Source organism: Gallinula chloropus (genome assembly GCF_964237585.1).
Source record: "Gallinula chloropus genome assembly, chromosome: 6".
NCBI lineage: Eukaryota > Metazoa > Chordata > Aves > Gruiformes > Rallidae > Gallinula > Gallinula chloropus.
Genome location: NC_140091.1, coordinates 27,341,747 through 27,364,237, shown reverse-complemented (window position 1 = coordinate 27,364,237; position 22,491 = coordinate 27,341,747). Strand labels below are relative to the sequence as shown.

Sequence of the window (22,491 nt, the reverse complement as noted above, 5' to 3'; positions counted from 1 at the left end):
AAGTTTGGCAGCCAAACAGCCTCTCGGGTACTCCACTTTGGAGCTCATGCATGATGCTGATCTGCCCAAGCTTGGCAGAATTACGGTACAATGCCTATGAGGTCAGTACATCAAATGTTCTGCTAGTTAAAATGCTAGTGATGAGTAGAAAATGCTCAACAAAAAGCCATTTTTAATGCCCTTTTTAGGTCCAACATAATTTCTAAAAATTTGTATTAATGTTTGGGTGTAAGTCAAAACTACTCTACAAATATATTTGAACCATTATCGAGGGCCAAAGGCTACTGACACTGTTTGTATCCAAGTACCCTTTTCTCGCACGGTTCCTCACAACGCTTTCAGAAGCAGGAGGGACAGCTTGGGAAATATGCAACCACAGAATGTAAGATCTACATTCCACTCCCTGAATATTTTTACTGTTTCCTAGCTTGTGTTTAAGCTATTTGCTCACTCTACTAGAATATGAAAACAGTCGATGTTAAAAATAGTGCAGTAGTTATTTACATCATTAAAATCTTTGACAAGTTCTCTCACTTCCTTTCCCCATAAAGCAAGACAAAAAAATGTATTTTCATTAGCAATAAGATACAGCCTTGTACCTAAAAGTCTAACATGTCTGCAATGCAGTAGAAAAAAAAAAGAACAACTAGTTTACTTGTTCAGGTATAGAAGTTTGTATAACGTTTGTTTTAAATATTTTTACTTCTCTGTGTGTCTGCTCCAAGTTGAAAACAAATACAAAAAAGTCACATCGAGTCAAAACTTATTACAGGAGAAAATGCAATGTCATCAGTACCATCATTTTGGCAAAGAAAAAGAACTTCCAAAAGCAAAGCATTGTAACAAAAATCAGAAACTGGAATTTACTGCTTTTTCCTATTTCACTTTCAACTAAATAAAGATTTGCACACTGATACTAGATGACCAAAATGAAGTCTGACAAAAAATTGTTATGCACCACCAACAGAAGCATCTCTAATGCATCTCTAATCCTTCGTCTCTAATGAAACTGGTGATGTGGGTATTCTGCATATCACACATCGATAGATTTGAGCACGCAAGAGGCACAGCTACGCGTTTTGGTGTAATGCAACTGATCCTATCCCCAGCCACTGACAGATTTTTCATCGGTAAAATTTATGATCTACTCTAGTCTGAAAAAATTCCAGGTGGTTCTTGGAATAAAGGTACTTCCAAGCCTCAATGGTTGGACTGAGGACGAATTCAGCATCCATTAAGATCATCACTTAAATGTTATAAATTATTTTTATGTACCATAAATCTGAAATTATAGGATGGCAGTGATCTAGAAGAGAAGAGACACTGGCTTTCAGGTTAACCTTAATAGAATAGTAATTTAAAATTTGCTTTTCTTTGCCAGACAGTAATATAAAATGTGTCAGTCCATATTTACAAAATATTTTCAGCATATATTATCATGTTAAGACATGCATTAACTGTCTCAAAATCCACGCTAAATCGGGCGCTGGAGTGCATATAGAAGCTATCAATTTGCAGTGCCCCCCCCCCCATCCGTACTAACTTTCCTGATACATTAACACAACCCACAATCATACTTCAATCTAAAATACCTACATAATCCCACAGTACAAGAAAATCTTCTCTTGAATGCTCATTGCAATGTGTGAAACGAGGAGGAGATGAAAGGGAGAGGGAAGATGCTAATATAGAAGCTACTACCTCTCTATATTTCTGCTATTAGGAAAAATGGCCTTGTAACTGATTTGCAAAAGCATCAGTAGCTGTTTACATAGGATTTTTTTCAGTTTTAGACATCATTTCTCAATCCCTATTTTTTGCTGTCAAATAACACACATAAATAAATACTGGACAATTACTTAATTACTCTGTGATAACTGCACCTCGCAAGTTTCATGAGCATTATCTTCCTTTTCACTTCAGCTTGTTCTCCCCAGGCAGCACACAGTCTCAGCCTGGCTGGCCACAAGATTTCAGTTTGCAGATCACACCTAACAGACATGGCATTTGCCAGGGAGCACGGGGGGGAAGGAGGGAGGCAGGGAAGCTGCACTGCCAGCTACTCAATGCTCCACTGTGAAAATGTAGGTCAGAAAGGAGAGAACACTGTCTTTGCTCCATGGTGAGAGTGAAGTCAAAGGCTCTCCAGGGCAGGAGGCTGAGGGAGAGCAACTTCTTACAGCAGGTCAGTTAAAAACCTCCTCAATGTCAGGAAACAGAAGGGTGAAAGTAGTAACACAGCAGCCGATCAACACCACGCAGGTTAAAAAATACAGGGCAGTGGCAAGGGAAAGCAGTAAAAATGAGGCCAAATGAGAGGATCTGAAATTCTAGTGCTGTTTGTTTACACTTCTCCCCTATGTGGTAAATCCATCCTTCCACCAAAGGGTTTAGTTTGTGGTTGCAGCACATGCTTTTTATTGTGGCCTGACCCAAAGTAATTATAGACACGATACAACGCGTGAATAGCAGTTTGTACACAGGACTGCTGGAGCACAGTCGAACCAAAGCCCAAGGAAACGAGACCATTTGTATCTCAGATTTACAATTAATTTTCAAAGAAAGAGTTAATTCCAGTCTTCATTTGTCTCTGGATAACTCAAAAGGAAGCTAACTGGGTACAATATGGCACCTTCCTTTCACAGTTAAATGACTGCAAAGGAATTTAGCTGAACATGGGATACGGATGAAAGCTACCACGTTGCCATTCTGATATTACCATGGCAACAGTTACAAGAGCTCTCTTAAGCATTTAAATCTGACAGTTTTCATGATAACATTAACTGGATGGTAGTAATGATGCATTTTGGTTCATGAGCTAACTGCTGTATAACTCAAACCGCAGGGTATGAACCATTCCCTTCCCTTTTCTCAGGACTGTGCTTGTGGTCAAAGTGTTCTGGCCGAGCCGGTAACCTTGAATTACTATTCTCAAAAACAGAAGTCCCTCCAGCACAGGGAGTACTCATGGCTTAAAGCTTCATGTACTCTCCAAGGTTTCCATTTGACTACTTAAGTTGTGCACTACTGGTGTACAGGGTGAAGAAGTCAAGTTTGCAGAAATCCTTGATGGGATTTTTCTCAAAGGGCTTTCAGTCGCCCGGGAAGGCTGGGGAGAAGAATATACTGAAGAGAGAATTGAACTGCTGTTGCTATCTTCCACATATCATTCGCCTGAGGGGGGAGGAGGGGGAGGACAGAACTAGTGTCCTCCTACAAGCTTTATCCGTTTGTAACCAGTGCAACCTTTTAAAAACAAGATGACACTGCAAGCTGCTTTACCTCACTGGAGTCCAGAGCGTACTGAAGAATATACAAGTATGCCTCTGAGAGCAAAAGCATCCATTTCCTTTCAGCCCATTTAGCTTTATCTAATATTAATTGGCATTTCAACTGTTTAGTAGGAATATTTGGTGAACCTCTCGCTGATCTCCCAGATGCTCAGTGTGGGCATAATGGAAAAGTCTCTTTTTCTTTACTTCATTAGGAAGAGAAGCATGTGAAACATGTTTTGCTTCCTAACGTTTATAAGGATACCAGCTTTGATAATCTCTTGCAATTAATTCAACTGAAAAAGATGAAGAAACTGAGAACAATATGAAATCCTCGAAGATGTGAAGTCTCCCCAGACCACAACAATCAGACTAGAGGAGACAGCCATGCTTCCAAGGATGCAAGAGTGTAAGCTCACACAAAAAAACCCTCAGTAAGTTAAGCATCCCCAGTTCTTTCCTTCTTAATACTCTTCAAAGTTCTGTTCTTATATTAAAGTTTTAAAACGTCCATGCCCTCACAGAAACAATAAATCCCCCCGCTCTTGAAAAACCACAACCCCACCTTTTGTTGTGGAAAGGCCAAGCAGTCCCATGTCTCAGGAAACTCAAACTTTAAAACAAGAAAAACCAACTACCACAAGAAAACCTTTGTTAATAAAACACCAAACAAATCACCAAGGAAAACAAAAACCTTGCTCACTGCCGTTATAAATATTTAACTTATCCTGCATTTAAACAAGCTGAGATCTAAGAAATATTTTGAGATTAAGAGAGATTCTAACTTTCATTCAGGGCTCTATGTCACTGTCATCATTTCCAAAAGAAGCACGAATTTTGTATTTTAAAAAATCCCACAACTATGTCATAATTTAAGCCTGTTGTACCGTAACATATAGGTTGATGCAAGATGATAAAACAAAAATGAAACACTGCAAAACACCATCTGTGACTCAGTCAAAAATTTAGTACTGCCACTTAATGCAAATGCCAGCCTTTTTATAGGCTTTCCTCCAAAGTCCACCTAGGCATTGATTTTTGGAGACATAAAAATTCAACTCAATTATCCAGCATTCTGAATCAAGAGAAGAACCTATTTCCCACTGTATCATCTTTGAATAATTTAAGGTATTGTATCTTACAGATCGTTTTAGATGTAGAAATGGGTAACACTTTTATGTCCCAATAAGTTAAAGCAGCACAATTATTCAGAGGTACTCTTAATGTTACTTAAGACTGTAAAATAACAGCAAATATCATATACATACCTGAGGGGACAACTAACACATCTGTTCCTCTAAAAGCAAATTACAAAGCTTATGCTGTAAGCACACTGAAGCATACCAAAGGCGAAAAAAAGAACCCAACCCAAAAAACAATAAACCCACAGAAACCATATTGTTCCTACATAAATCTACCTTCAATGCAAAAGTATTTTCAATAAAGCCCCTATTAATACCACAATAAAATTCTGTATTTCAAATCTGAGATGATTTTTAAAAGCTGATGCAGCAGATTATTTCTGTCATTTCACCAAATCTGAAAGGGTTTCTCTGTTCTGGGATAACCATATTACTTTAAAAAGCCAATCTTTTTTCCTGAATTCTCAAAATAAAAAAAAAAAAAGAGAGAAGAGAAAAGAAAAAGAGGAAGACTGACAGATAAACACAATTCTTTTACTTCATAAGAATATATTCAGATTTAAAAAGTTACTATTTCATACTATCTAGCTGTGTCGTCTCCCTTTTAAAAGTAGACAGAGGCTTGCTTGCTACATCCAGCAAAAGTTCAATTTTCTTTTTAATCAAAACTCAGCTGAGAAATGGATGCTGCAAATAACTTCAGATATGCAACTTCCATTCAAGTTAATAATGGAACAGCAGCCTTCTGTCAGTAATTTGGGGGCTTTAAACCCAAGTAAAACATAGTGCTGCCACATTCACTACAACACATTGTCTGGGTCCCTCAACTATTCTTAATTTTTTTATTGCTTCCACCACCTCCTCATTTTCTACTAGTGGAAGTTGAACAGTTCAAATGATTTATTGTCCAAATTTCACACTATCGGAGTGGAATGGGAAAGCTAAAGGTACACAATTACATTTCTTCCCAACCCCCCTTTATGCAGAATGAAGTGGGTTTTTTTTCCCCCATTTCTTAGCACAGTATTCTCTTGGACTTGTGAGTAATAGCACCTGAATTGCTAATATAACACTTGGATTCAGATCACCTTCATTTACTCACGGAACAGATGACTTATTCTAGAATGTTCATGACAAAACTGATTACACTCAGAGTTAAGTGCTTTCCCCCCCACCACCACCACCCCTCTACAAGTGCACTGCAGAAAGCAGTACATGCTATCATATTCTGGCTAGGATATAGCAAAGTGCTTCTGCATCAGTTTTAAGTGCTAAAAAAATATTCCTTGGTACAGTCATTTCAGCATATACAGCCATGATCTGATGCAAAGATAAATTGCAGAGTTGGACACTGCCCATGCTCTGAAAGGATGGGCTGATTCCACCATCCCAGAAGGCCAAGAAGCTGGTCTTCACACTGTCTATCATATCCAGGTATATAGTGCAAGGTGCTGGATCATTTCAAGTTTTTTTCTGTGACACTTAAGGACTCTTGGGCAAAAATAGCTTTACATATTTGCTGAACATATTTCACATTGGCTTTGTCAGTTACTTCAAGTGAGAAATTAACACAATGAGATGCGTTGCCATAGAAAAAACCAACTGCCTCCCACCACAGCCAAGTAAAACAAATAATTAAAAAAAAAAATCAATGCTTCATTTGAATAGTCAATACAGATACAGGAACTCACGTTCATAGTTTGTCCCTACCTTCTGATAAGTCAAAAGTGGAATTCATTAAAGCCTGTTCATTACAAGTCAATAAAGCTTTCTTTTCTTGCTGTCTTATGTCCCACTGACAACTGCCCCTTCACAGCTAAACTTCTCAAGCTATCAAAAAGATACCTGACAGCCCACTTTCCAGACAAACTCTGTAATAGTTTCCATCCCCACCCAAACAACTCAAGACCATGATGGACCTCAAGAGAACAATGGAACATTCTCTCAAATTTTTAACTCCTGTAGTTTGGCACTGAACAGAACCAGACAGTTTCAGAAATTTCTAGACAATATTTTCAAAGCTTACTACTAAGCTTGAGTCCTTCAGATGTTATCAGCAAATTCATCATATATTGCAGACCAACTGTTTACTTAACAGCAGCATCAATTATTATACCAAATCAAACTGGCTTGTTTCAGTAGTTTGCCAACACACCAATGCAGATGTAAAAAATCCAGTACGTGTAAGTAAATGATTAGGACCTGTTGTTGCCAATACTCCCTCCCTAGAGCAATTAATGAAATTTATGCAACAAGTCACAGAAATGTTACCTCAATTTCCCCATTTACTGAAAAATGTAAGGATAGAAAACAGAAATTCCCCTATACAGATTCAGCTATGGCAATGTTTTAATCTGAAGCTTTATCATCCTCCATATGCAGTATGGAAATAAAAGTTATCAATACATTTACTGTGCTGCCGCTAATTACACTAAAAGAAAATATATTAAAAGTAGAAATACTTTGTAATTATAGCCCATTATTCTAAACTGTTAAAACTGACACACTTCAATCAGTGCTACTTGTACATCTCTTCCTATTAAAAAGAAGGAAAATGGAAAGCCTAGGAAAGACACCCACTTCTGGGGAAACACGTATGCAGGACAAGCACTAAAGGAACGGGAAGAGAGAAAGTGTTCTGCCCTAAGCAGCTTACGTAAGCAAACAAGAGGACAAAATTTAAGTGGGAGGCTTGAACCAATCAGTTGAAGTACTGGAAATGAGTGTTTCTCCTTGAGTGATGGCAACTGGATTGAAGTGTGATAGGAATGACTAGGGTCTGAAATAAAGTCACTCTATTAAACATTTACATTCCTTTTCCCTTCTCACCTAAAGACCCCAAAGACACTACATGCAGCCAAAAGCAAAACCAACTCCCCTTGGGTTGCCAACCAAAATAAAGCCTGGTTTTAGAAACACCTCTGCAACCTATTTTTTTTTTTTAACATACACAGAAGAATTGCACTATGAAAGCTTTCCAAGGTGCTGAATTTACATGAAACCTAGATGATCCTGTAATGCTTGGTCTTTGCAAGCCACTTAATAAATACCATCATAGTTCCATATAACCTAGCCATTACTACTGGGACTGAAGAGCAGCAGTTTAATTTTATTTGTGGCTGTGATCCAGATAAGATCTGTAATCCTATATGAGCTGGTAGCAAAGATGCAGTGAAGGCACAGCACAAAGAAATGGAACATCAGCAACAAGAGAGGCAGGAAACACATATGACAGCCCAGGCAAGCTGCTCTCAAACTTCCTGATCCTAACCAATGAAATAAAGATTTATAAAGATTCAAGTAAAGGTGAGAAGTCGAAGCATATTAATTAAAATGTATTAAATCCCCACATGAATTTTCTAATGCAGGAGTAAATTGGCCTTCACTCACTGTAAACCAAGGAAATTAAGCTCCAAGCTAACTGAAGTAATTTTATTCCTAAAGACATCACCAGCCAATGGCAATTTAATGCATTATAACTTATGAATGTTGATGTTGTACACTTTGGTAATTTGCTTTAATTTGCTTGAGTGCCTTGATCTAGATATAGCCTTAAGGAATACTTGTATATTGCCATATTAGATTGCATCACCCTTTGTATTAAGGAGAAAAGGTTACTCGAATGGCAGAACAACGAAGCGGTTGCTTTACAGGAAAGCAGAGATGACTGTCTCTCACCTTCCTGTGGACTCCTAGCCACGCTCAGGTGGCAATGGCTTTGCCCTGGGAAGATCCAAGGTGTTTACTTAGAAATGAAAAATAATTTAAGATTTTTAACCCTTTAAAAAAAAGTCCGTATCGGGGAGCTTGGCAGTTACAAGAGAAAGCTGGGAGGAAGTTCCAGAAGATCACTGAATCACAAGGTTGGGAAAGACCTTTGAAGATCAAGTCCAACCAATCCCACCCTAAGCTAAACCATATCCCTAAATACCTCATCTACCCTTTTTTTGAACACATCCAGGGAAAAATCATTTAACCCCCTTCCTGGGCAGCCTGTTCCAGGCCCTGACTGATTGGACCTCCACAGCTTCCAAGAAGAATCAATGTCAAGTTTCAGACACAGGGGAGAGTTTTCCTCCCCAAAGCCACAGAGAGCTACTGTTCTTTGATTAACATTTGTGTGAGTGCAAAGGCACTTCCAGAAGTTTCTTTATTTGTCACAAAATCCCCAAACAATATGGGAATACGGGAAGATCTGATTCTGAAAAGGGCGGGTCAGCAGCAGGCTGGAGTACAACCACTGGCTGACAGACTACAGATGTTAAGAACCAGTTTTTATCAGAGAAAAAAATGCCTGTGGACACTGCTAGAAAGCACACAGGGTTCCACCATCAGTCTCTCCGGCAGCAGCTTGGTAATCTGAAGTAAGTATGCCTTCAGCCAGGGCTTTATCAACAGCGAAGAAAAACATCAAAATACAATAAAAAAACCTAACTGAACGCAGATTTGGATAAGCATATATCTTTCTATGTAGGAAAGTTCTAAATCTTAAATATTTTATATTGAAAAGCAATTAAAAAACAAAATACAACTCTCAGTAATACCTCAATTTACACTTAAGTATAACAAATTCCCTACAGGTCAGTGTTAGAATGAATGAACAATTAATAAAGAAAACCACAGTCTACTTCCTCTACCAAGATAAAGCCACAAAGCTCTCAATCATTTTTCAACTTCTTGTGCACTCCCTATCAGAAAAACCCCAAACCAAACCAAAAAACCCCAAGAAACCCACAAACCAACAGTTATAACTGAAAGGCATGAATGCCTTTCTGCAATTTTGCTGGGTGCATAACGTTTCCCCCACCACCACCTCCTCCAGTCTTGCCAGAGAACCATATTCTACTTCCTTCACCTCTGAGAAAAGAAAACATCTGTCCACCCCATCAGCTTTTAATCTTCTTACAGACAGAATTAATTTACCTTCCTTCTGGGGAATGTGGTAGGAAAGGAAACCAGCCAAGCCTACTTAAACCAAAGTGAGTCTCTTGTTTATTTAAACAAAGAAAAAAAAAGGGGGGGGGAGGTATTATAACATTTCTCAAAGCTGTGAACATTCTTCAGCTACATCTCTGAAGTATCAATATATCTCTCTGCATTTTAATATAGTTTAAATACAGCTTCACTAGAGAAACCTGGCGTTACTGAGCATAAGGCAGAAACTCCTTGAAGTTTGCCAAATATTAAATGTCAGGTTTATCAATCATTTTCATTCCACTTTGAGAAGCATCAGAAAAAACTCACATTATTTCCTTAAAGGTATGATTCTTATTCATAACTGAGAACTTTCACAAATATTAGTATATTAGTAACTACTGTTTAAATTTAATAAATTCTTGGTCTTAACCAGGAGGATATTGAGTACTTATTACCTTTTATGTTCTTTTCCTCTCAGCTCTATATAAAAGAATGATAAAATAATACTTGTGATATTTTCTGTGTATTGTAAATTTCCATCTATAATATGTTCCCTGCATATGGATTATTGTTACCATACTCATTGTTTAAAAGGATCTAATACCTAACAATTCCTATTTGAAAGGATTACAATTCACAGTGTTTGATAATACAAGCCAACTACAGGCAGCTTTCCAGAGAAGAAAATAAAAGGACATTAAGAGTCTTGCTGAGAACTGCCAGGGGAAGGAATGTAAGAAACATATTGAATATGTGGTTTTGTTGTACAGCACAATAACAGGCATATCAAAGTTACCCTTATTAAACATTCAGTGCCTCCAAATGAAGGTGAGCGAACTGCCTGATTACACTCATCTTTCATTACTCTGAATGGCAACTCTAACAAACAAGTAAATGCAATTTTCTAAAGACTTCAGGTATGCACAAGGTGATTTACATGTTCAAGTTTCACATACAAGATCTGAGCCAACTCCAAAACTACCTTCAAAACTAGATGTAACATTACATCAGGCAGTCCACAGTCTCTTTAGATTTTAATTTCTAAAATAGCATTATGATCCATTAGGTATTCTACTATATATTTTACTACTTTAATCTGCATTTCACCTGCTGTTCATGTCCAGATATTCTTGGAAGCTTTTTCATGACATTATTTTCCAGACCTAATTATACATGTGCAAACTGCTATAAAATTGGTGGTTTGTTACAGTATAGGATGTCACCCTAAGCCAGAATGGATTTTATAGAGCTACTATATGAGGTAGCCATATATACTGCCTATATAATAGTACACTGTACATATTTTTAGCTGCATTTGGATTGAGGCCTTAAAGTCCTCTCCATCCAGAGGTCTTCTGTTTTAACCCAAATCAAACAAGTAATCAGGCAGGTTATTTTTTTTAATGACAACTGAATTCCGCTTCAATTTCAGCACTATTGCAATCTGTTCACCTGATTTACATCAACTGCTCCAAAGGTAGCTAGTAAATAGAACTGGTAAGTACTGCTGCATGACGCACCTTTTGAGGCTCCTTGTTCCAAAGGAAAAGGAGAGGATTTCCACCCCCACACCCCTCAGGAAACAGATTTGTTAGCAGCCTACTTCAGTAGTGTTCCCTTGCTTCTTCAACGGTACGTCTGGAACCTACTTTCCAATTTCAATAAAACCTGTATAAAAGTTATTGCCTTTGTCAAGTTTTAATGAAAATTGCTGGCCAGGGAAATGAAACCCTCAAATTACTTCTCCCAAGGAGGGAAAGGCAGGCAGTGGGTTTTCTCTGTCTCCTCAAAAGGGCAGCATTGAGCTGCCTGAAAGCAAACATCTGTAACTCATCACCTGCACTTCTTCCCAGGCCAAGGGAGGGGGTGAGGAGACACCCATATTACCTAGGTGAAAGGGAGACTTCGGTGATTATAAAGAAAAAGACACATTCTCTTTATTCCCTATGAAGAGACCTAGAATTTTTTAAAAAATTCTAGATTAAAAGTAGTATGAATTTACAGCAGCCAGACTGACAGTTGTCTGTAAGCAACGTTACCACATCACTGTACCACTTTGCTTAGTCACACAGAGTTTGCTTCATGCGTTAAGTGAATTTTAAAAGTGTATCTGTTGCTTAGGCACAGAACCCACTCATACACCTTTATGGAGGGAAAGTGTCGCCTGCTTTTAATGTCAAAGAGCCAAAATCCAAGATATTTTCATTCCAATAAGACTTCCCAAGCCTCCTAAAAGACAGCAAAGCAACTGATTAGCTCAGCTTCCTAAACTTAGTCTACCAAGTACAACAATCATGTAAGGTAAAATAAAACCAGGCTTTGTTAATGTTCACGTTGCACGAAGCCTAACAAAAAGTTTTATTGCCCAACTAATCATATAGATATATATAAGGTTCCCATGACTTGGAAAACACCCAAACCAAAAACCTCCAGAAAATCCCACAATTTTCTGGGGCAAAAGAGAAAGTGATGACTGAAAACTCAAACAGACGATACATCTTTCAACGCTTCCCTGTGTGTACTTAATGTATGAACAGGTCTCCTCTCCGCTCCCTCAGCTTAGCCGAGCGGCATCTTTAAGAGAGTTTGAGATGAATAGAGACTGAAGAGCCGCCCCTCCAGCAGCAGTGATGCACGTCGTTTCCACAACAGCATATTGCTCAGTGAAAACATAAATACAGCTCCAGATGGCAGCTCAGCAGATCGCAATCACAGGTACGTTCCGGAAGGTATGATCAGTATTGCCTAAATGCTAGTTGAGTGAGCCATAACTAATGCAGAGTTCATTATACAGTCTTTACAGTCATTTACCTAATGAGGAAGCCTACGTTGAAACAGACTGTATCCAGGACCACCAGAGACAAACCTGAGGAAACCAGGATTCTGCCTATAGATTCTGGTCCTAGCAAAGATAAAACGCTTAAACAGCCTGAAAGTGAGGATGCAGATTCATCAGTAATAGTGTGTGGCTGCATAAAAGACACAAGCAGATTAACACCTCGATTCATATGAGCAATAAAATCACATAGTTACAGACCAATATATGGCCAACCTTAATCAGTTCTTAAATGGTGCAAGAAGGAACTGTCTTAAAGGCTTAAAAATATCACCTATTTCACTATTTTAACTGGACCTTCTCATTAGCAATGCTGCACTATGTTGAAAGCAAACTGAATGACAATATAAATCATCCAGCCCCTAGAAGACTGCAAACCAGGGTTCTTACACTACCATTTTGTTACCCTTTGCCTCTAAAGACCTGTCTCAATTCTGAGCTTTGCAGGGTTGATGTGCTCAGTGGAAAAAAACACAAACTATCTTTGTCTTACATATTCTGATGCGTGAACTGAAGAACCCCTGCCTACAACACACTCATAATAACTGCAGGCTGGTGAGGAAAGCCTCCCACACTGAGATACCCTCTGGCTGGATTCAAACACCAAAAGCCACATCCTGAGGAGTTCAACATAAGGAAGAAAACCCCAAACTCAGCACTACAAGAAAGAGGTGGATCCTTGAAAGATTATGTCCAGCACAAAGCCCACAAATTGAAACAACAGTCATTAGGATTCTTTGAAAAGGGCCTTGACAGTAAGGATAAAATACAGAACTTAGAAAAATAAAAACCCTCCTAAAGAAGAATTTGCTCTGGCTTAAGCCAGACATAACAGCATAAGTGAGGTGAAGTTTAACATGGCCAAGTGTAGAGTGCTGCACATGAGAAATAACCCCACGCAGTGCTACAGGCTTGGGGGAGACTGGCTGGAGAGCTGTCAGGAAGAGAAGGACCTGGGGGTGTTGGTTGACTGCAGGCTGAATATGAGCCAGCAGTGTGCCCGGGGGGCCAAGAAGCGCCAATGGCATCCTGGCTTGTATCAAAAACAGTGTGGCCAGTAGGTCTGGGAGGTAATTGTGCCCCTTTACTCGGCATTGGTGAGGCCACACCTCGAGTGCTGTGTCCAGTGCTGGGGTCCTCACCATAAGAAGGACATCGAGTTCCTCGAGCGTGTGCAGAGAAGGGCAACCAGGCTGGTGAAAGGGCTGCAGGGCAAATCATCTGAGGAGCAGCTGAGGATGTTGGGGCTGCTTAGCTTGGAAAAGAGGAGGCTGAGGGGAGACCTTATCACCACCTGAAGGGAAGTTGTAGAGAGGTGGGCGATGGTCTCTTCAGACAGGTGACAGGAGATAGGACAAGGGGAAATGGCACAAAGCTGCACCAGGGCAGGTTTATACTGGACATTAGAAAAAAGATTTTTACTGAAAAAGTTGTCAGGGCCTGGAACAGGCTGCCCAGGGAGGGGGTTGAGTCACCTTCCCTGGATGTGTTCAAAAAAAAAGGGTAGATGATGTACTTAGGGATATGGTTTAGCTTAGGATGGGATTAGTTGGACTTGATGATCTTCAAAGGTCTCTTCCAACCCTGTGATCCTGTATGTGAGACTGGGCTTCAAGGCACGTTCCTACGGAGGCTGCCGTCTGACTTGCCAAGCTCAGAAAGAGGCATGACTCAGATGCTAAGTTACATATAAACCAGCACTCCAAGCAGAAAATTTGTGTGCAGAAATAATGAATTGTGTCCTACTCCATTATGAGCAAATAGCCAAGTAACAGAGTGTCATACAGCCTAATGACAACAGTATAATCTCAACAACTGAGCAGAGAAGGAAATCTGGACTTAAGCATATCTCGTTACATAAATGACCCAGCTGATCATTAAATACTTGGAATCGTAACTTTCATTGGGTTACTGTATCATGAATTGCAAAGTATGTTAGAAACCTTCAAAATTTTGTTAAAACTCTTCTTCTAAGACAACACAATGGCTATCCATGTGGTTATTTTGGCAAACATATATAAACTTGCAGGGGGAAGAAGGGTTGTTAAACTGAAATACCTTCTGGTCCCACATCTGTCACATGCTCATTTCTCCTTGGTCTGCAAGCCCTTCATAGTACCTTCAACAGTTGTGAATAAATTATGACACTATGGAAGTTGTTCTCTCCCAGTTAATAGAAGTTTAACAACAAACTGTCAGTTGAAGATGCAGTTATTACATATTCAGTAGATGCTGGGAGACAATCTGCAGTGATCAAGATGTTGACAAAAATTGTTTAAATTGTGTGATGCACATGTTTGTTCAGAAAAATTAGGACAAAGTTTAAAAGTCTGTAGCTCAAGTTCACCCGGTACCATCAAGTAGTGCCCTGTAAAGCTTTCATTAATAGACAGTACACGTAAATCTGAAGACCTGAGAAACATTTTTATCTGGGGTCACGTTTCCAAATGAGCATGACTCCTGAAACATTCTAAGTCCTTGCACACAGAGTGGAAGGCAGATGAATTTCTTGAGGGACACCCGTAAGGCTAGCAAATGCATTCATACTGTTCAGCTTCAGGTCAAGACAAGTCCAGCAAGTCATCTTAAAATTCATACCAAGAATTTTTAAGGCTCTCCAGCTTTTGTACGTAAAGCTCCCTGCACTTCTAAAGCTCCACTTCAATGTATACTCAGAAATACTGTGGATTCTCATATTGGCACTCCTCCATTTAAACCACTCAAGGCCCTGACAGGCACGCCACAAGCACACTTAGCACACTGACACAATCAAGTTTTGCAGAGAACAGTTAACTTCAGGCACGTTCATTCACTAACAAAGCAGGATGGCTCCAGGTCTTGCTCCCTCTTTTGTTCAGCAGCACACTGGGCAACCCAGCAGTGCATAACTTCCAGATGCGTGACTGGTTACACAACATCCACTTTGCCTGAATTTGCAGCTCTTAGCCTCAAAAAAAAATAAAACCTATTATGAGGAACAAACCAGGCAGTCCTATTGTATAATGCAGCACAATGGTGAGATATCTTGGCACAGATGTAGGCGCTTCACAATCGCCGAGAGAACGAGTACAGCATTGTTCAACCTACCGCGTTCTCTTGAAAGCAGCATTTCTATCCTGGTTTTCCTTGGTCTCTATCAGCTTGACTATTTACACTAAAAGTCTTTAAGACAGAGTAATTCATTTAATGTATGAAACATGACTGAGGCAATGAAGTGCCAACCACTGAAACTGCTGCATGGACCTGCTGAATGTAAAACACGGTCAGAATTCCCTGGAAACGGGGTTGCCTTTCATCCACTCTCATTGAGTAACACAGACACACAAGGCCTTCCAGTCTGTTGCCCCAGAGAAGCGGAAGGTTGCTGGCAGGCTGTTCTGGGGAAACAGCCATTTCTCCAGCCCAAGGACTTTTTGCCTTAGAGGTCACATATTAGCCCTTAGCCCTCGTGGACAGAGAGCTTCATGGTTGTGTCTGAGTTACAGACAAACGCACTTAACATGAAAAAAAATAATTACAAGCATAATGAAACCAGAAGTCTCTACTTCCAGCACCACCTATGGAGCACTCCTCTAATAGGTGATTACTTCAAACATCATCTTGTTGGTAAAAAGCAAATAGCAGGCACACAGAGTCCACAGAATGCTGCTGGGCCCACAGAGGCGGGCGGGAGTGTGGGCGTTGAGAATAATGACCGGCTTATGCACGGGCTGCTCGAAAATTACCCTCCGCTCCACAGCCCGTTCCAAATGCTTTCAAAGAGTCTCTTGTTTTGATGACTCCTTCCTTAATACCACTGCTCTCAAATATTTTAATGAGAGTAGGACATGGCCCAGAAAGCTGGTGACATGCTGACAAGTAGTTATATCTCTATCTAATGTCTAAGATTTATTAAATTTTTTTAAAGGTAAGTGTTATTTAACTACATAGAGACAGCGTCCAATTCTACCACACACTTCTGAAAAGTCATTTCAAGTTTTAGCACTGAATCACAACATAATCCCTCATGATAAATTAGAAAAGATCTTGTGGATTTACCTATTTACACAGAAGCGTATCTGTCTGCTGTATGTTTATTGCTTCTGCCTTGACATGCTTCTTCCTCTCCGCCCGCTCTTCAAGGTGCCAGAAACTTAGCATTTCTCTTGTTCTATCATATACTAATCCTTTGAAAAATACACCAGAGGTCAAACCACCTCTCAATTAAAACAAGTCCTCTGAGATTACACCACACTCACAAGATTTTTGGGGCAGTAACAGCAACATTACTGAACAGTCACAATCTGAGACTAACCACAAGCTGATGAGAAGTGCTGCTTCACCTTGGAGGTGCTGAACCAGCCTTCCAGTTTTTCTGAAATTAAGCCTGCTCATAGTGTGGCTTATACAGCAACCCTCTTATATTAGATGTGTTCTGTCAGGACTAAGTAATGTATTTGTTTTGACTGCCATGTAATGTATTTTCTTTAATTACTAATAGTCTCATACATTTAGTCCAGGTAGTTTTACAACCAAGAGATTGTTGTGTAAAGCCTGGCAGTTTACACTGGAAGGATGGATGTTACTTTTGCTAATTTGTAGGAAAAACATTACTATTGAACTCAGAGAATTTATATGGAATTTCTTACTAGAGAAAAATCTTACGCATTGGAATACACTGCTGAAATTTGCACTGGAGTTTGCTATAAGACAACTGCCTCAACTGAAAAAACCCTCACTAATTACACAGTGATTCTTCCAAGCTAGCCCCCAAACTGTCTGGTAAGTAGCTAGAAGAGCTGTTGCAGCCACCTCTTTACCACACCGTAAGAGAAAGAAAAGCCAGTAGTGATAGCTGCTTACCAGTGTGGATGATCAAAGGCAGATTCCACTACTAGCAGCAAAAACAAAAGGAAGCTTCTGGGCTTCAGCAGCTATGAATACTAAAGGAATCCCAGAACTTTAAAACCAGAAAATCTTTCTAGCAATCAGGAAGAGAAATGAAATAATTTCTACAAGGGCCTACTGCAGTACTATGCAGAGCTTATTTGCTTGCCCCCAAGTCTGTAACTATAACCACAATGTCTCACAGCTCAGGAGTTTCAGTCCGTTCCTTTCTTTCATATAGAACTCATGAAAATTTAAGGACAAAAACTCCACAAATAAGAGTAAATCCAGCACCACGACTATTACTGTCATGAGGAAGCAAGTGTAACTTGCATGTGCATGCAGGCAATACAAAGCATGCCCTCAGCTTGGAAGAGGACACACCTTAGTGCCAGCTGTATCAGACGCTCGCAGAATAAGCAACTTCTAACTGAAGACAGCTAGTTTGTTCTGATCTTGACATCAAGCTAGAACAACAGTTAAAGAATTCACATACTCCAGTTACAGAAACCATTAGTGCAAAATTCAATTTCATTTATAAAAAAAACAAAAGGTCAGACCCACTTTCTAGGCTTCCACTAGATGACACTTGCTTAGTCTAAGTTCACATTTCTCTTTCAAACAGCAGAAGTCTAATGCCCTGAAGACGTCAAATTTACAGAAATAAGAACAAACATGTGAACTGCAGCTTAAAATTCTCTCTCAGCATCCCCTCGCATACAAAAATACTAACAAACTCTTCTTCCGTAGCTCTTATTTGATCCAACAGTGAACTAAACCTTCCTACTTCAAAACCAGAATCCACCCTGCTCCACAGAGCTACCACACAGGTAGGCCTGGAGGTCTCCAACAGTCACGCCCTACAACTCATTACATGAACTGCTTGGTGACTACATAGAAAGAGCTACCACCACTCGCTTACTTGTTCCCAAAACATCGTCAATCCAGGCAAGCAGAAAGTGCCACAGGCATTAAAAGAGGCTTTCCAAGGAAGATACCTTGTTATAAATGATTCCAGGTCCAGAATAATGATATCATGCCTTCACAATAAAAAGCCATTAAGTAAGTCAGCTCCTCCTAAGAGAAAGTAAGTGTGCCAATTAAGCAAAAACCCTGTTACAGGGAAGAACTGCCAGCAGCACAAGTTATTTTAGCTGACATTACTTCAGAAAAAGCCCACCATTCACCATCTGTTCTGGCACAAATTTTGAATGCTAAGAAAGTTTTCCACATCACTGATGAAAAGAAAGCAGTCAAGATGCAGAAGTTTTTGTTTTGCAGTTAAAAAGAACAAGCATCTAGGACAACTTGCATTTCAGTAAGAACAAAGACAAACCAGGAGTTTTGCACTTGTCATAAAAATCATTAGAGAGAATTAGAGTAACACAGAGTGCAAGTGGGAAACTTACAGGGAATAACAGGAAACAAATGAAAGTTTCGTACAATTTTACATGTGAAGTGGGTGGGCAGCTCCACAGAGCAGGTCACAGTTTACACTCCAGTTAACAAGCATATGTGTAAAAAGTATTTTCCAATTGCTTACAAGATCAAAACTTTCAGAGGCTAATGTCTCTGTCAACCTTTTAAAGAGAAGACTAACCATGAAAACAAACCATTACATTCAGAAAGAAGAAAACGAAAAACAATGTGTAACAGGGAAGCCAAAGGAATCAATAACAGAGAACAGAAGTCAGGGTAGATGGTATTGCCAATAACATTAAACACTCAAATGAACCACCTGGGATCAACAATTTCTTCCAAAAGGCAACTCCAAAGCAAAGTGGAAACTAGAGCAGCAGTAAGACGTGATAGAGAATGATGATGAAGTAAAATACATAATTCACCCATCTCAAGGCTATAATTTCAGAGGCAGTGAGAAATTCTTAATGCCATTGCACAAACCATTGGTGAGATCTCACTTAGAAGACTACATGAAATTTTATTTCTCCATGCTTAAAAAAAAGATTGATTCTAACTGAAGTAGCTAGAGGAGAACTCAACATTTCAGTTGAAAGCTTATTTCACAAGAAGACTTGTTTAGTCAAGCAAACAGGAACTTTTAAGAGCATATAACTGCTTTTGAAAATACATTAGAGGAAACCAACATCATGTAAGAAGTGGAGGAGCTACCTAAGGACAAAAATGGCCTATAAACAAACCTTCAAATTTCAGCATTGATCTGGAAAGTGGAGGCCTGAAGTTTGAAGACAGCCTCTAACAAAGAGCTCCTAACACTTCAAAATTCCCTTGAAACGCTTGACAAGTTTACAAAGGGGTGACGACAGCAGATGACACCTTGTCAGTAGAATGCAATTCCATTAGTACCGTCCCTATTCCTGGGATTCAGTCAGTGAGTATAATGCACTTTTCCATTAAACTCCTAGGAAAAGAAATTACTTTCCAATTTCCTCCCTAGTTTTGTCAAGCATAAAAAAAATAGGATCCAAACACAAAAAAACCTGAGTAAAAGCACAATGTGAAATTTGCTAACCAGTGAGAGATTAAGCATTCTATACAAAACAACGATCTGAAGATTACGGGTTAGAACTATGTGGTCCATCACTGTGACAAAGTTTAGACAAAAACAGATGAACACTCCTGTGCCACATAATTAACAGATTTATTTCTTTCCCCCATCTGAAACACAAAGTCAGTAGGCCACTGCAATTTATGAATGAGCTGAACATTTAGGGCACCTTTTTAGTACTCTGGAAAATAAGGCTCCAAAAACCCCTCACAAGTTCTTTCTTAGAAACATGCTACATGACAGATGGAGTTTTAATATTTCTCATGACACCAGATGATGCTTTATGTGCAGTCATGCAATACTTCTTAAATAGTTATTTCCAAAAATTCTAGTTTATGTTTCAAACAGATTTACCAGTAATTTAATAGTTATCATTTCTTTCTTCATGGAAGAAACCACCAAGGACAGTTTAATAACTACCTCAAAACTCTAGCTAGTGCACTGAATATGTAAACTAGGATTACCAGAATACAACCATCTTAATTGTTTTTTAATGAACTTAAAATACAAGTTTTTAAGCTACTGCACATCCCTTTATTTTCACAGTTTTTATACCAACAAGCTTAAAACATTTCTATTTTACTATAGCCGTGTTTCCCACACACTCTCCTTTTTTCTTTTTCCTTCCCCCAAGGGCAATTTAAACAGAACTTAATTACTAAATCGTTTCAAGTCACTACCACTTGAAACAGATACATTATACCACAGAAACCAGGTTTAGAATAACAACACTGCTTGATTCCTCAGAAAACAGCCCTAAATGAGTGGAAGGTTCAAGAACAGATCTTCAGACATAATGGAGTATTATTTCCTTCTTTCACCCAAATTTCTTGATTTCATCGAGAAACAACACTGCTTAAAAAAAGTAGATTCCTTCCATAGAATATTCCCTTTCAATTTTTTGTAGTATTTTAAGTCCAGAGGAGTTTGGGAATGAAAGACTTGGGAAAAAATTTTTATCAAGCATGGAAAAGCTGTAGACGTTTTTAAAAGTTTTTCATTCAAGATACTACTTTATGTTCAAATTCAGAACGCATGGATTTAGGAGAGCATTTAGTGCTGTCTATTCATCAGATTGATGTAGGTATGCAGATGGCAAAAACCTTAATGAGGGCTCTACATGAGTTTTGTAGCAGCTGTCCTACTTACCAGCAGATCAAAACAGAATTTGTTTGAGAGCAGTCAACTTGCTTCCACAAAAACAGACAAATATTGGCAAAAAAGGGAAATCTGTTGGAGGGTCTCTCTCTCATAGCTGTACGTGTACCAATTCCCACTGACAGCATTGTAAAGTAATACAAAAACAAGCTTCAGCGGTAGCAGAGAGGTCAAACTGCTCCACCACTAGACAAATTTATCGTTATTATGAGAGTAGGAAACAGAGCTCCAAAACCTACATTTATTACCTCAGTTTTGCGAGCATAGTTTTATCGCTCATGACTATGAAAGTTGTCCTGCACAGACATACGTACTGCTAACAAAAACCTAAGCATCTTAGTATAGTCGAGCACAAAAAGGCTGCACCCCCACAAGAAAAGCCTGCCAGAAAACCCTTCCCAGCACACCTTTTTACTGCAAACTCCCTTGAGGAAAGATCTCTAAAATGTGCAGACAGACCAAAAAAATAAATCAAAACATGTTTTATCTTTTCACAGAGAAGAACTTTCATCAATTCTGTTAGTCAGCCAAAGTGACCTTCCACAGTCCAGGCCAGGTTATATATAGGTGCACTACCATTTCTATAAAACATATTTAAGAAGAGGCTTCAAACTCACCGTTACAGACTTCAGAGTCATTCCGTGATAGGTGCCCATCGTATCGATTTTGAAGCCTTCCGTTTCTGCAAAGGGAAAAAGCCTCCTGTAAATCACTCCGAACGATGCACTGGGCGTCACAGCTAAACAGACAACACTTGAAATGTCTTTGTACCAGCAAAGAATGCAACAGGCTACAGGCAGCATTTTAGGCCCTGCTCACAATACGAAGCCCAGTCAATAACAAGGACATCTGTGTGTTCTTTAGAGCTCCACGTGGTGTTTCTGCTGTCCCTAACGCGCGTGAGGTTTTCCCGCTGCACAGAACAACTCAAACCCCTCCAGAGAACAGGTAGAAATTTAAACCTTTGAGAACATTACAATATGCATGCGGCCTCAGACATTCTCTTCACTACAAAATAGACAAGTGTCTCATTTCCAGAACGCATTATAATGCAACGTATTCAACTAGTGGGTATATTCATGGAAAAACATACTTGGTAAGAAACCAGTTTACATGCTGACTGTAAAGCCATGGCCACTTAACATGATAAATTCACTTCTGGAGCGTAGAAGAGCAACTATGTCATTGTCATACCATACAGAGGATAGAACCTGCAAAAATCACACTACCAGACTAAAGGTGATAAAAAGGGATTTTTCAGGATTTTTTTTTCAGTAGTTTTAAATCAGGCTGAATTTATGCTAAGTAAATGCCAGAAGTCTGTAAGTGTTCAGAGACTAAACCTGCTGCTGCTAGACTGCTTGCTTTTGAGTACTGCTTCACCGTCTTTCTATTCTGAGCACTGCAAGATCAAAACCAGCTCCTGAATTCCGGAAAAGGAGGACTTGCAAGAAAACCTTTCACCTTTTGTAAATTCCTGAGCCTCGAGCACCCATTGTCAACTGACCACATCAACCAACCAACCACCCAGTTAACTCATACTTTAAGTGGCACAATAATCAAACCTAGAGTAGCTTCTGGGCTATTTCAACTGGACTTGGGTAAAGGTAACTCATGCTGAGCTGAAACAGTAATTGCAAGCTGGAAGATTTTTGTCATTTATTACATCACCTTCATATAATGTATCAGGACAAAAACATAACAGACCAAAAATAATGTAGAACCAAAGTAATGCCCATACCTGAAGCTATAAAAAGTCCAAGAAAAATATTA

General features: G+C 39.2%; 1 protein-coding gene across 1 annotated transcript in view; it reads right to left on the bottom strand.

Annotated features, from left to right (window-relative positions):
* CDC73 (cell division cycle 73) overlaps positions 1–22,491 on the bottom strand; it is a gene marked incomplete at its 5' end in the record, with an annotated part of 104,492 nt that overhangs the window by 47,577 nt on the left and 34,424 nt on the right. The window contains one exon of the mRNA XM_084266309.1: positions 21,336–21,400. Coding sequence (XP_084122435.1) covers positions 21,336–21,400 — 65 coding nt within the window. The remainder of the gene's footprint in view (positions 1–21,335; positions 21,401–22,491) is intronic.